Raw genomic sequence first — 14,998 nt, 5'->3', positions numbered from 1 at the left:
ACTGGCAAATTTTGTAGTACCATCCTTGTTCAGTCAGAATGAAAGAAGTGCATTTTCCTTTGTTTGATAAATTGCTTAGAGCTTACTAATGAAAAGATGAATGTATGGAGCAGGGGTACATTATCTCTGTTCCCAAAGTTTACCATCTTTATTGAGACTCAGCTCCCTCTTGGCTTTTCCCTCTTTTGATACTAGTGATAGCGCATTTTTTGGTTTTGTTTTGTTTTAGCAATTTTTTTTTTTTTTTTTTTTTTTTGTGGTGGTACACGGGCCTCTCACTGTTGTGGCCTCTCCCGTTGCAGAGCACAGGCTCTGGACGCGCAGGCTCAGTGGCCATGGCTCACGGGCCTGGCCGCTCCGTGGCATGTGGGATCTTCCTGGACCGGGGCACGAACCCGTGTCCCCTGCAGGACAGACTGTCCTGCAGGCAGACTGTCAACCACTGTGCCACCAGGGAAGCCCTGTTTTAGCAATTTTTTAAAAAGTATTTATTTATTTGGCTGTGCTGGGTCTTAGTTGCGGCATGCGAACTCTTAGTCGTGGCATGTGAACTCTTAGTTGCCCCATGTGGGATCTAGTTCCCTGACCGGGGATCAAACCCAGGCCCCCAGCATTGGGAGTGTGGAGTCTTAGCCGCTGGACTAACAGGGAAGTCCTGTTTTAGCGATTATTGAAGATGATTGAGGTAGCTCTTTTAAACTTTTCTGTGTGAATTGTATCCCTGTTTTGTCAAAAGCATTTTGGGCAAAAGTGACTTTTCTTTTTCCTTTCTATTCAGTTTGAAGGTAGAACAATTTTACTTGCAAGTGATAATTTATTTTTGCAGCTACCCCTCTTACCACAGGTTGTTTTATTTGTAAAAGGATGAAAGTTTATTAGTATAGTGCAGATCTACTCTTATTACCATTATACTGTTTTGTAAAATTATTTGCTCTGAAAAGACTTTCAGCTAGTGTTAAAATTTATAAAGTCTTCAGCGTTTTATTCTTTTTTTTTGTTATGCTGTATAGAAATTGTAGTAATTTCTGGATGTGCTAGATAGCGTAGAAGGGCCAAACAGGATTGGTTCTTGAAATGTGGTTAAAAAAATATTATATTTTCGAGGACTTCCTTGGTGGTCCAGTGGCTAAGACTCTGCCTCCCAATGCAGGGGGCCTGGGTTTGATCCCGGGTCAGGGAACTAGATCTCATGTGCCGCAACTAAAGATCCTGCGTGCTGCAACTAAAGGATCCCGTGTGTGGCAAATAAATCCCACGTACTGCAACTATAAATAAATAAATAATTAGTTTAAAAAACCACAACAAATACATTAAAAAAATATATTTTATTTTCCTTTTGTGGATGGAAAAGCATATTTAAAAATATCATATTTTATAATAAAAATAGTTTAATATTCAATAGTTAATCTATTAAAATGATGCTGTGTCTTTATTCATGTGAGTTTTCTCTTTATAATTTTTTCTGCTTTATTGCAGTGTAATTTATATACAATCACATTCACCAATTTAAAATATTTAGCTTAATAAGTTTTGACAAGTGTATTAAGCATGTAACCACCACTACCACAATCATGATATAGAATATTTCCATCACCCCCAAAAGTTCTCAGTGCTTTTTAATTTTCTCATCAGTAAAATGGATATAATGAAAGTATGTACTTCCATAGGATTGTTGCAAGGATTAAATGAATTAATATATTTAAAGCCCTTAAGGTAGTTCCTGGCTCAGTAATAGCTCAGTTAATGCTATCTTCTGTTGTCTGTGGTATTGATGTTGGTGTTATATCCTTTTAAAAAAACTGTCATTACTAATTTTATTAGATACTTAAGACTTTTCTTTTTAAACACTTTTTTTTTTTTTTTTTTTGCGGTACGCGGGCCTCTCACTGTTGTGGCCTCTCCCGTTGTGGAGCACAGGCTCCGGACGCGCAGGCTCAGTGGCCATGGCTCACGGGCCCAGCCGCTCCGCGGCACGTGGGATCTTCCCGGACCGGGGCACGAACCTGCATACCCTGCATCGGCAGGCGGACTCTCAACCACTGCGCCACCAGGGAAGCCCTTAAACACATTTTAAAATTTATTTTATTTATTTGTTTTTGGCTGTGTTGGGTCTTTGTTGCTGCAAGGGGGCTTTCTCTAGTTGCAGTGAGTGGGGGCTACTCTTTGTTGCGGTGCGTGGGCTTCTCATTGCTGTGGCTTCTCTTGTTGCGGAGCGCGGTCCCTAGAGTGCAAGGGCTTCAGTAGTTGTGGTGCGTGGGCTCAGTAGTTGTGGCTCGCAGGCTCTAGAGAGCAGGCTCAGTAGTTGTGACGCACGGGCTTGGTTGCTTCGTGGCACGTGGGATCTTCTGGAATTAGGGCTCGAACCTGTGTCCCCTGCATTGGCAGGCAGATTCTTAACCACTGCACCACCAGGAAGTCCTGATACTTATGACTTAAAGATTCTTTGCTGTTAAGAAAGGTGTGTTTGTTGCTGTCATGTATATCAGCGGTCCCCAACCTTTTTGGCACCAGGGACCGGTTTTGTGGAAGACAGTTTTTCCACTGTGCGGGGGTGGGGATGGTTCAGGTGGTAATGTGAGCGATGGGGGGTATGGTTCAGGAGGTGATGCAAACAATGGGGAGCAGTGGGGAGCGGCAGATGAAGCTTCTCGCTTGACTGCCACTCACCTCCTGCTGTGTGGCCTGGTTCCTAACCAGGGTTGGGGACCCCTGATATATATGTATATGTAACCATATGTATATGAATGGAGTGTAGAAGTATTTTGAGCCTTCTCAGAACTCAGGTTGATAGCTAGTATATGAAGGTACACTTTCCTGAATGTACCCATTAGTCAGCTTATTGATAATTGATATTTAATTGCATTATTTTTTATCACTCTTGTCTCATGGTAAAGTATGTGATATAAAATTCAAAATGGTTTCTTATTTGTTGTCAGTACCACCATGCTGGGCAACTGTCACTTGTATTTAAAATGATTTTGCTGTTTTAATTTATAATAAAATTATGCTTTCAGAAATCCTTGGTTATTTTGAAAGTCTGCACATTGTATTCTCTTGTGTCAAGCCTTTAATTAACTGCTTTGTTTGCATTTTATTGACTGTTTCTGTTCAGATATTTCATCAGATCTCTTTGGCATATTTTTCTGTGGTACCTGACCTGCTGCTATTTTCTTTTCCATTTTTCTTTTCTTCAAAAACAGGATATTGTAGTTTAGATGTTGCACTAGTTTTCTAGGGCTTCCATGATAAATTACTAAAAATGGGGTGACTCTAGAATAGTAGAAAAATTTCTCTCACAGATCAGGGGGCCAGGAGTCTAAAATCAAGGTGTGGGCAGGGTCATGCTCCCTCTGAAGGGAGAATTCTTCCTTGACTCTTCCATCTTTTGGTGGCTCCTGGCATTTCTTGCTTTTGACAGCATAACTCAATTTCCACCTTTGTCTTCACATGGCCTTCTTCCCCTCTGTGTGTCTCTGTGTGTCCTGTCTCCTTCTTTAAGCACACTAGTGATTAGATTAAGGACTCCCCTAAATCAAGGTGATTTCATCTTGATATCCTTAACTAATTACATTTGCAAAGACCCTATTTTCAAATAAGGTCACATTTTGATGTTCCAGGTGGACATGAGTTTTGGGGAGACACTTCAACCTAGTACACATATAAAGGAAATATTTACATGATTTAAGCTCTGAAAAGGGACAGGAAGCAGTACTAAATCATGTCAGAAACAACTTTGCATTTTGCAGGAATGTTATTTTGGGCCACTCTAATCTGAATGCCTTCAGCAGTGTTCTCTGGATAGAGGTCTGAAGTGAATAGTCATTGGCTGCTAGGGCTCAGAACATAGGCATGCTTTAAAAGTGCCTTTTAGCAAAACAACGACAACAAAACAAACAAAATAAAGCAAAAGTACCTTTTAGCAAGCTATGAATGAATGACCTCCTAACATATATATAAGACTTTGTGGTCAGTTTGAGTGATAAAATGTGAGAGTCTGTGGTACTTTAAATCGTCAGAATTTACACGGAGTGATAGTATAGTATAGTAATAAAGAGCAAGGACTTCAGGAGTTACACTCCCTGGATTCAGATTCTGCCTCTGACCCTTATTAGCTGGGTGGATTGTGGTTAAATCGTTGAGCCTCTGTGCAGTGTCTCATTAAAATAAGTCATAATACCGTATCAATACGTGTAAAGTGCATAGAAATGCCTGGCACATAGTATCAGTAACTGCTCATTTAATGTTCGCTGCTGCTGTTTTCATCATCATGATGATGCCCTTTGTTTTTCCAGTAGTAAGGATGAATTTGTACTGATGGACTCATGGATTCCTACCCAGCATTGCCTTAGGAAAGATGTGCTTTTCAGATTGTTTGCTTAGAGGTTGGGAGTAGTAGTAAACACAGGATGATATAACTGGTTCTGGTTTCACTAACAAGTACACTAAACCTGAATAGCCATTTATGTGATATAGAACTTGCCATTAAAAAAAATATATTTATTTATTTGGCTGCGTGGGGTCCTAGTTGCAGCACATGGGATCTTCAATGAAGGCATGTGGGATCTTTAGTTGCGGCATGTGGGGTGTAGTTCCCTGACCAAGGATCGAACCCAGGCCCCCTGCATTGAGAGCGCGGAGTCTTAGCTACTGGGCCACCAGGGAAGTCCCTAGAACTTGCCTTTGACAAAGTCTTCTAATGAGTCTTCATTTATTGTACATCAAGCAGATCCCCTTTCCTTTATGTCATGAGGGTATCAACCTGACTTTTAATGTAAGTTCATTAAACGTCTTATCCCTGAAGTTAACCTCCCTAAAGGATCTTATATAAACTTTGAAGTTGTTTTTCACATGAATAGACTACATGTTTTAGCAGGCATTTCAGGATGTTTTGGAAGTAATCATCTACTAAAGATTTGTTGTGGGAATGTGGTTTTCCTTCCCCTTGGTTTTTAATGTTCCTCCTGGAGGTATATGTAACTATTAAGACATTTTGGAAAACCACACTGAATGATAATACTCTTCTGCTTACCTGAAGCCTTTGAGCAGAATCTTGCAGTTTACTGAGCTTGTTAGATTTTAAATAGATTATTAGAATTTACAGAAGATGAGACCAAATATTAAACATACTGCCGAACAGGTTTTCGCCTCTCTCCTGTCTCTCCCCGGCCTGTTTTGATGGTCTTTTAACATTATGTAAAGAAGAGAAGGAAACTGATTCTCTTTCTAATGCATGCATGTATTTTATCAGTGAAATGTAACATGTGTTTAGGTGTTATTTTATATAAGGAAACCTAGGCTTAGAGACATGGAAGCTGTTCAGGATCACATCTACAGAATGATGGAGGTGATACTTGAATATGTGCCTTTCTAGTTCTTTTCCATCATGTGCTATTGCCTCTCCAAATTAGAAAGCTCAGACAACTATGTTCTTGTTAACAAAATATTTGTTGTATACAAAGAAAAGAGTAAAGTATGTAACTGTAGTTCCAAGCTTAAACTCATGTCTTCCACTCTTTGACCTAAAAATGCTTCCATGTTTAGTTCTGAGTATATGAGGATGGAATAGAACTGGGTGGGATGTGTGTGTGTGTACAAATGAAGGGTCCATTGAGGAAAAATGGGTTATTAGAATGGTGTAGTCCCTGAAGATGTGTACTGTCAGAGATTGTCCTGTGCAGTTCCTTTATTTGTTTATCCTTAGCAGAAAGATTCATACCCAGGTTAGCCATCATAATTTGAAAAGCTTGTGCAAGGTTTTGCCTCTAACTAGGTCACAGACAGATCTTTTAGGCAGAAGAATGCTTTTCATCATAGGGACCTTCCTAAATGGACTTCACTGCTTATTCTAGTCTCTTCTCACAGTTAAAGATGTTGTGGGAAATTAAAAGAACTGTTTTTTTCTTCTAGATTAACTGCTGAAGTACTGATCGAGTTCTGTGTTTCTTCAATGAGGAACTACAGGCTGATCTTCTGCCATAATCTCAAACAGCCATAAATGACAAAAGAATGCTTGCTCAGTGAGGGTAGCTGGTGCAGAAACCATTTTTTAAACTTAGGTGTTTAAGTACTCAAAGGTAAGTTTCCACAATGGTAACTATCCCATACTTATATATCCACAGAGATTTTGGAGTTTATCTACTATTGCTGCTATTGGATTATTAACTTAAGGTTTTATAGTTATTAGCTGGCATCAGATGTGTTAAAGAATGGATTTTGCTTGTCTAAAACTATTTAAATTTATGGCATTTTGCTGCCCCTAAGTTAATTTCTGCTGTTTCTGTAAGTTAGATGGATTTGTTTTCCAGTCACGATGTCTCTTGATCCAGTGGGTACACCTGTTATACATATGGACCTTATTTGTATAAACTTTAGAATATTGACCTTTTTTTTTTTTCTGCTCTGTTATCTTTCTCTTGTAGTATGAAAGGAATTGTTTCTCTGAGGTGATGAAAAAAGCCCATTTTGTTCATTATCAACTTTTGAAAAAAGTTTTCCTTTCCTTTAAAAGTACTCCTTTCCCCACATAAAATAATAAATGATTATTTTATTTTTATTTATTTATTTATTAAAAAAATTTTTTTGGCCATGCCGCACAGCTTGTGGGATCTTAGTTCCCCGACCAGGGATCGAACCTGTGCCCCCTGCAGTGGAAGCGTGGATGGAGTCCTAACCACTGAATCTCCAGGGAATTCCCATAAATGATTATTTTAGAAAATGAATTTTTTTTGATATTACTGTACTTGTTCTTTGATGCTTCATAAATTGGAAACATTGTTTTCTCCCACTGCTTCTTTATTGATCACAATTCCTGCAAAGACAAATTATTTATTTCTTCTGAACTAGCCGGGCTATGGAAGTTTTTCTTTTGAATAATTATGAAACGGCAGGATTGATAAAAGAACATTTTCATTGAAGGTTGATGCCTAGAACTGAAAAATTTCCTTTGTTTATAAAAACATAATGTGGCTGCTCTGTCATGTAGAAATAAGAACTGGTTAATCTTGTCCTTATTAGCCCATCATTTTTTAAAAAATGATTCTCTCCTCTTTGGGTGCTTATGAATTGAGTGGTTAGATGACCTTTATAGAGCAGAGTCCAGAAATGATTAGGTTTGGCTTTTTACTCATGTCGTTAATAAGCTTGGTCAGTAAGGTCCTGTTGGAGCAAAATTTGCCTCTTACTTTGTCTTTGAGATATTAACGTCCTCTGCAAAGTTTAATGATCAGTTTTGCCATTGTTTGGTAAATATACAAACACTAAAGGGAACAGTCAGAACTAACTTCACATGGTAGAGAAAATGCTTAGATGATTGTATTGAGCTTTATGTGTAGAACACACTATGGGCCTGGTAACTGGAACATATTTAATAGACGAGAACACATTCAGGTGTAAAGCCTTTTTCTTTAATGTATTTAGTCATATTGCCACCTGTTAATCATTATAGTCTTTTTTTTTTTTTTTTTTTCCTTTTATTTGGCAGAAAAGACAGCTTTGATTTCTGGCTGCAAAAAAGATATGAGGAAGAGCTCCTCCCCTTCCTTGAATAACTGCAACTCCGTTCTTGCTAACAAAATATTTGGAATTCCACTTGATGAGCTGCAGCAGGGAGGACATCCAGACAATGAGGTTCCGTTCATAGTCCGCCACGTAGTGGACTATATTGAGGAACATGGTATACATTTCCTTACTTTGAGGGCTAGCCTTTGTTTTAATAAACACAACTTATCCATTTTTGACCTTGGATTTTTTTTTCGGTATTCAATGTCCAAAATATAGTGAGGAAAAACAATGGAAATTCTTTTTAACATTTTAGTGTGTCTTTATTACTTAAAAATCATATACTCAGAAATGACCAGTTTAGAGCATATTTTAGTGGGAGGGGTGATAGTAATATTTTTAATGGATATAAGGGGGTGGGATAAAATAGAATATCCCTCAGGACAGAGATAGTATATGTTTCTAGATGTGTAGTTTGAAGGTGGTTAGCCCAATCAGGGGAGCCAAGAACGGCTTTCCCAAAGTATGAATATTTTAAGTTGATTGGAGAATGAATATATATGGTAGTTAAGTTGAAGCTTATTTAATTTTTGCCTTGAACTAATGTAGGAGGTCTGGAGCAACAAGGACTTTTTCAAGTCAATGGAAATGCTGAGACAGTGGAGTGGCTTCGGCAGAGATACGACAGCGGAGAAGAGGTGGATTTGGTTAAGGAAGCAGATGTTCCCTCGGCTATTAGTCTTCTTAGGTTTTTCCTTCAAGAACTTCCTGAACCTGTTATCCCTGGCAGTTTGCATATTCACTTGATGCAGCTTTCTCAAGGTAACATAATTTGAATCTTATCAGTCAGTCGCTTAACATTTAATTTCAAAGTCTTTACCTTTTAGACATCTTGACATGTAAGCAGTAATTATAGTAATTCTGAGATTAATTTCATAAGTTCCCATTTGGGGACATATGCTCTTTGGGGCTGTATTATCTAGTTAAGGGAATTGCAACCTCTTAGATTCCTGTAGTGCTATTTAGTTTTTATGCTTGGTCTTAGTAAGCCTAAGATACATAGTGATAAGGAGAAGGAGGAAAGGCAGGAGACAAGAACAAAGAGTAGGAGGGAAAATGAAGAAGAAAAAAAACATGTGTGGCAGAATGACCCATAATAGTCAGTGTTGTTGGTTAGTGGTGATGTTACTATGTTTATCCTTGGTTTGATAGAACATCCTAGCAAAAAACAGAAGACAGCTTTGATTCTAAGTTTGGAATATACCTAAAGCTTGTTCTTGGACACCCGCCTGAAGGAAATAAAATATCAAATTGGACATCAGACTACAAGCCAAATAAAGAAAAAAATTGGTTTGTTTCTGTTGGGTTAGTTTTTTGGTGGTGACTAAAAATAGGGCTTAGCTGGGATGCACAAGAAAAATAAAGGTAGAGGTATTCAGAAAGGTAAAAGAACCAAGAGGTGAGGAGATGCTTCTTTTCCTTGAGCCAGATGGTATTCACTGGTATTTATGTGTACATAATGGAGTGACATGCTTCGTTATATAGGAGAATTTTTGAAGTTGGCATATAATACAGTTGACTTTTGAAAAACACGGGTTTGAACTTACATACATATTTTTTCAATAAATTTGTACTACAGTACTACATGATCTGCAATTGGTTGAATCCACACATGCAGAACTGTGGCTATGGAGGGCCTGCTGTAATGTTATACACAAATTTTCAATGGTGTGGAAGGTCGGCATCCCTAACCCCTGTGTTGAAGGGTCAACACATTTCTTGGATTTTTAAATTATTTTTTCTGGCTTTTGTTTGTGTTATGGAATCTCTTTAATTTTTTGAATTGGGGCTTCTACAGAAATTCAGTGATGTTAAAAAATTATAACTACTTCCTTAATCCCTATCTCTGTCAGAGCTGGACTTTTTGTATGTTTGCGTGTATCCTTAAGCAGTGTATGGGCAGAGAAGGGGGATTTCCTTTTGAGAGTATTTATCCATCTTTTTCTTAAATTTAAACACGAGCCTGAATTAGTGGATGCCTCTTATTTGTGTGTAAAGGTCAATACAAAGATATTTTATGATCCTCTTATGTATGTTTTCCTCTCTACAGCTAGTGATAGGGCTCACTTTGTACTTGCTCTATTCAGGAATGGTTAGCCTGATTCAGTTTTGTTCTTTTATTGTGCCACCTGGATCAAAGAACAGGTTTCATAATGAAGTGTCATCAATAATGTCACCTTTTTTTCTTTTTTTCTCTCAACAAATACTATATTTTTTTGTTCTGAATTTCTGAATCCATTTCAAATTTCTTTTCTTAGGAGTAGGAATTTTTTCAAATGTTTATATTCGGTCACCTAATAAGCACTTTGCATTCATTAAATATATAATGAAACTGATGTGTTAGAGTTTTTTGAGCCCTTTTTGTGTCTCGAGAGCCATTTGTTTTGTTTTTATAGTGTTAGGATTCCATTTTCCCTGTGTTAGCAAATCGTAGACAAGTCTTTTAAAGTTCCAAGAATCAGATAATCTTTCAGTTTTGATTGAAAATTTATAAATGAATAAGTGGAATAAGATTTAATGATGATAAAGTTACTGCCTCTCATTGATGCTACCAATCAGAAGCTATTTTGTCAGTAGGAGTGTCATTTTGATTGGTATTCATTTAAAAGTATGACAGCATCATGCACTGTGTTATTTATGGAATTGCAATATATATCTTACTAATTAATTATTCTTATGTCAGCATTCACGTGTGAAGGAATTTAGGCATGCAAAAATGCTTGTGGCCCATTTGTTATAAGAAATCCACCATTCTCCTCCATTCCCCACTTATATAACCATTAGCATGGGTATGTATGCATGCACACACCCATGTATACACCTGTTTCTTTAATAGCTATGCAGATAGGTGTGGCAGTACTTGAGGTGATATTTGCATTTCTCTTGTGATAAAATCTATTTCCTCATCCTTCAATAATTCTTTTGGGAAGGTGTCTAGGTCTCTGGAAAAGTTCCTCTCTCCATTTATTTTTTTATTTTTATTTTTTTTGTGGTACGCGGGCCTCTCACTGTTGTGGCCTCTCCCGCCGCGGAGCACAGGCTCTGGACGCGCAGGCCCAGCGGCCGTGGCCCACGGGCCCAGCCGCTCCGCAGCATGTGGGATCCTCCCGAACCGGGGCACGAACCCGTGTACCCTGCATCGACAGGCGGACTCCCAACCACTGTGCCACTAGGGAAGCCCCCTCTCTCCATTTATTGTAGGCAACTATTATGTTACTATTTTAATTGACGTTCACAAATACATGAGATTAATGCTGTTACGATCATGGAGGCAGCATGTAGTTGCATTTGAGTTAGTCTTCTTTATTTTTTTAAATTATTTTTTAATATATTTTTAAATTGTTTATTTGGCTGCATCGGGTCTTAGTTGAGTTGTGCAGGCTTACTTGCTCTGCGGCATGTGGGATCCTAAGTTCCCTGACCAGGGCTTGAACCTGCGTCCCCTGCATTGGAAGGCGGATTCCCAACCACTGGACCACCAGGGAAGACCCCGAGTTAGTGTTCTTTAAAAAGTGGTTTTCATTTTCTGTGGTAGCAGGACATTGCAAAGTGGCATTTCTGGTGTGGTTTGAGCTTTTATTTAGACCAGGATTTCACAACGTTCGCACTCCTGATATTTGGGTCTGGATAATTCTTCAGTGTAGGGGCTATCCTTGAATTTTAAGTTATTTAGTAGAATCCCTGGCCTCTGTCCACTAGATAGCACTAGTACCCCTTTCCCCCAAGTTATGACAGCCATTCCATTCATTGTCAGATGTTAACAACCATTGGTTTAGCCCATGATAGTTTGTCCAATTACTTATACATTATGTTTTGGTAGAAAACACAGTTCACAGTTCTGTGAATTTGTTGTAAAGTTTACAAAAACTGTTAAAATGCTTGAAAGAATTCTTAGGGGAATCTTCTTTGATACCTACATATATTTTTCCTGGTTATGATCTAACTAGGAAGTAGGCTCAAAAGGAAAAAAAATTTAAGCTGGTGTGTTTTTAATACAAACACACACACGGAAATGCTCCTCTGCCTTATTTGAAGACTGGTAGGTATAAATATTTTAGAAGGAGGCTGGTAGGTATAAATATTTTTGAATACTAGAAACGTTCACTAACAAAAGTAAAGCAACATGAACAGTATTTCAAGTAAAACCAGTATAGCCCACAATCTTAACCACCTCATCAAGGCGGCATCTTTTTTCAGTTATTGTGTATTTATTCAGCTTCTTCAACTAACTTTTATAGAACCCCCGCTGTGTGCCAGGCACTGTTCTGAATTCTGGGAATGCAGAAGTGAACAAAACCGCCTAAAAATCTCTGCCATCATAGAGCTAAAAATTCTAAAAGGGCATAAGGAGAGTTAGAGGAAAAATAGATGATAAGCAAAATAAATACAAGGGTATGTTAGATGGTAAGTGCTGTGTAGCTAGAGAGAGGATGTTATGTAGAATTTGTCAGTGTTGATGTAGTCATCATTTTGATAATATTAATTGCTTGCATATGTTTTTTGAGTTGATATACGTGATTTTTCTTAAATAATCCTTTTCTGCTAAATTTAGGTTGTTAAAAATTTCCACCAATTGTCACAGTAATCTAAAAAACATTAATTCAAGGACTGTTCCAACCAATTATAAAGTCAGAGTACCTGGGCAGTTGGTAATATTATGAAATATCAAAGAATTCTTATTGGTTGCATTTTAAATTTTAAGTAAAAGTCATGTGACTATAGCCTTTCCTGTAAACATCTTAGAGTTGTGTTATTTTGCAGAGATGGCCAATATTATGATCATAACCTTTTACCAAGAATTTTTTTCCCCAAGAATTAATTTTTAAATTAATTTTAAGAACCTCGAGAAAAATAAAGAATGAAATATAATTGGGTTAACTCTCTCTATTGGACCAATAAATTACTTTATTTTGCGGGTAACTCTGAGAAATTACTTCTCCTAAGTGGGGCCCTCACCAGTCAGGGAGTTGATAACAGGCCTAATTTCTGTTAATGAAAACTCACCTAAACACAGGGCCTAGCTTCTGGTAGTTGAAAATTCACTTGGTAAACAGATAACAACATCAACTTAGAGGAGAAAAACAACTTAGAAGTGGAATTCGTTCTTATTTAGTTCTGTTGATATTGCTGAAATGAATTGTTCTTTTCAGAATGTTAAAAGAAGAAAGTCTGTCTCTTATTCTGTTCCTTGTTTTTTCTTTCATTCTAATACTATTAGTTGTTTAAATTGCTTCTCATCTTTGCTAATTAGTGGTTGGTATTGACTGATTTTGGCCAGTGCATTTTGACTTCTTAGAGTTGTCACTAATTTGGAAACACAGGTACAGTCATGCAAGAGGACAGTATGATGAGAATTTAAAAAAATAGAGAATTGGGGCCAGTGAGTAATAGATGAGGAAGACATCCTCCAACAGTTGAGGGGTTGTGTACCTTCTCAAATTCTTCCACTTAATAAGTGAAATGCAAAGCCCTAAGGCATTTGGCCTCTAGTAGAGGAAGTGAAGAGGTTTTGTAATTGTTATAGTAAAATGGTTATATGGGTGTAGCAATGTGAACCTGGCAAAATATCTGAGCTTTGCTTTTACTTCATTAAAGAAACCTGTCATTGTTTTGTAGATTATAATAACGAAGATGAATTTGGAAGAAAGTTGAGGTTCCTCTTGCAGCAGCTTCCACCTGTTAATTACAGTTTGTTAAAGTTTCTGTGTAGATTTTTAGCCAATGTAGCATCACATCATGAAGAAATTTGGTCTGCAAACTCTTTGGCTGCTGTCTTTGGTCCAGATGTCTTCCAGTAAGTTTTTTCACAAATTTTTGTTTGATTAAAAAAATATATATATTTGTGAAATAGAATCATTGTACTGTCTCCCAAGGGTCATAGGTTGCTTGATGAACCATTATTTTTTATAGTAGATCTGTTTAATCCTTCCAGCATTTCTGTGAACAGGGCACAAGTTAGGTAGGCTTTACAGATGGGAAAACTGAGGCACAGAATGATGGCATAAATCGCTCAGGTCTATAAAGTGACTCATTTGTTGTCTTCAAACTTTACTTGTGATTGATTTAAGAACTCTCAATTCAGTTTGAACTTTTATTCTTAGTATTTACACAGATGTGGAAGATCTGAAAGAACAAGAAATAGTGAGCAGGATAATGGCTGGACTTCTGGAAAATTACTATGAGTTTTTTGAGAATGAAGAGGAAGATTTTTCATCTAATGATTTGAGTTCAATTACTGAACAGGTGAGAATATTTAAAAGATACTTGGAGGGAGTTTTTGTTTTTGTTGCTTTTTAAAGAATTTGCTCTTAAGGGCTTGGCCCAAACTTAGGTGGAATTTTTAAGTACTAAACTGGAAGTAATTTTCTTGATTATTATATGTAATCATAGGTAATATATCCATGTAGTATATGAATGTGATCTTTTTTCTGAACAACTTCTTGTCTCAATTTGGATATGGAAAAGTAATTGAAACCAGAGTGTGTGGTAGAGCTTTTGTGGACGTTTTTGTGTTTTTCTTTTGTTAAATTAAGCATTGTTTATTTTGTAAGAATAGTGTGCTTTTTGTTTTTGCAAAGAAACTGCTTGCATAGAGGAATGCAGGCAAAGGTTGAGAATTAGAAGGTAGAGAGAAAGGTTGAATACAGAGTTGACAGAAACTTAAAAATGTTTTTCTTGATTGAAGTACCAAGTCAGTATAGCAGTGCAAACATTGTCATTAATGGGAAGCATCAAAAGAGTAATAGTTTAGGGCTTCCCTGGTGGCGCAGTGGTTGCGCGTCCGCCTGCCGATTCAGGGGAGCCGGGTTCGCGCCCCGGTCTGGGAGGATCCCACATGCCGCGGAGCGGCTGGGCCCGTGAGCCATGGCCGCTGGGCCTGCGGCGTCCGGAGCCTGTGCTCCGCAACGGGAGAGGCCACAGCAGAGGGAGGCCCGCATACCACAAAAAAAAAAAAAAAAAAAAGATATAAAAGAGTAATAGTTTAGGTTACAGATAATGTTTTAAATCTTGTGACTCGAATTTAAAACCCATTTCTCAAACAACATATTTTGTTGTTACTGCTATGCCTTGATGGTTGAGACTGCAGAAGGATCCTAGTTAGTTTCTTCTTTTTTAAGATTAATTAATTAATTAATTTTTGGCTGCGTTGGGACTTCGTTGCTGCGTGCGGGCTTTCTCTAGTTGTGGCGAGTGGGGGGCTGCTCTTTGCTGTGTGCGGGCTTCTCACTGTGGTGGCTTCTCGTTGCAGAGCATGGGCTCTAGGCATGTGGGCTTCAGTAGTTTTGGCATGCGGGCTTAGTAGTTGTGGCTTGCGGACTCTAGAGTGCAGGCTCAGTAGTTGTGGCTCACGGGCTTAGTTGCTCTGCAGCATGTGGGATCTTCCCGGACCAGGGCTCGAACCTGTGTCCCCTGCATCGGCAGGCGGATTCTTAACCACTGC

At 38.1% G+C, this 14,998-nt stretch overlaps 1 protein-coding gene across 9 annotated transcripts in view; it reads left to right on the top strand.

Annotated features, from left to right (window-relative positions):
• Positions 1–14,998, top strand: part of FAM13B (family with sequence similarity 13 member B) — a 90,174-nt gene that overhangs the window by 11,053 nt on the left and 64,123 nt on the right. For all 9 annotated transcript variants that reach the window (XM_024120090.3, XM_024120107.3, XM_024120072.3 and 6 more), the window contains exons 2-6: positions 5,908–6,074; positions 7,481–7,672; positions 8,107–8,319; positions 13,174–13,351; positions 13,659–13,800. In XM_024120090.3, the coding sequence (XP_023975858.1) occupies positions 7,516–7,672; positions 8,107–8,319; positions 13,174–13,351; positions 13,659–13,800 (690 nt within the window). In that variant the 5' untranslated portion in view covers positions 5,908–6,074; positions 7,481–7,515. The remainder of the gene's footprint in view (positions 1–5,907; positions 6,075–7,480; positions 7,673–8,106; positions 8,320–13,173; positions 13,352–13,658; positions 13,801–14,998) is intronic.

The sequence above is a fragment of the Physeter macrocephalus genome, chromosome 8 (assembly GCF_002837175.3).
Source record: "Physeter macrocephalus isolate SW-GA chromosome 8, ASM283717v5, whole genome shotgun sequence".
Taxonomy (NCBI): Eukaryota; Metazoa; Chordata; class Mammalia; order Artiodactyla; family Physeteridae; genus Physeter; species Physeter macrocephalus.
Note: the sequence above shows the minus strand (reverse complement) of the source record. Positions and strands in the feature narration are given on the sequence as shown.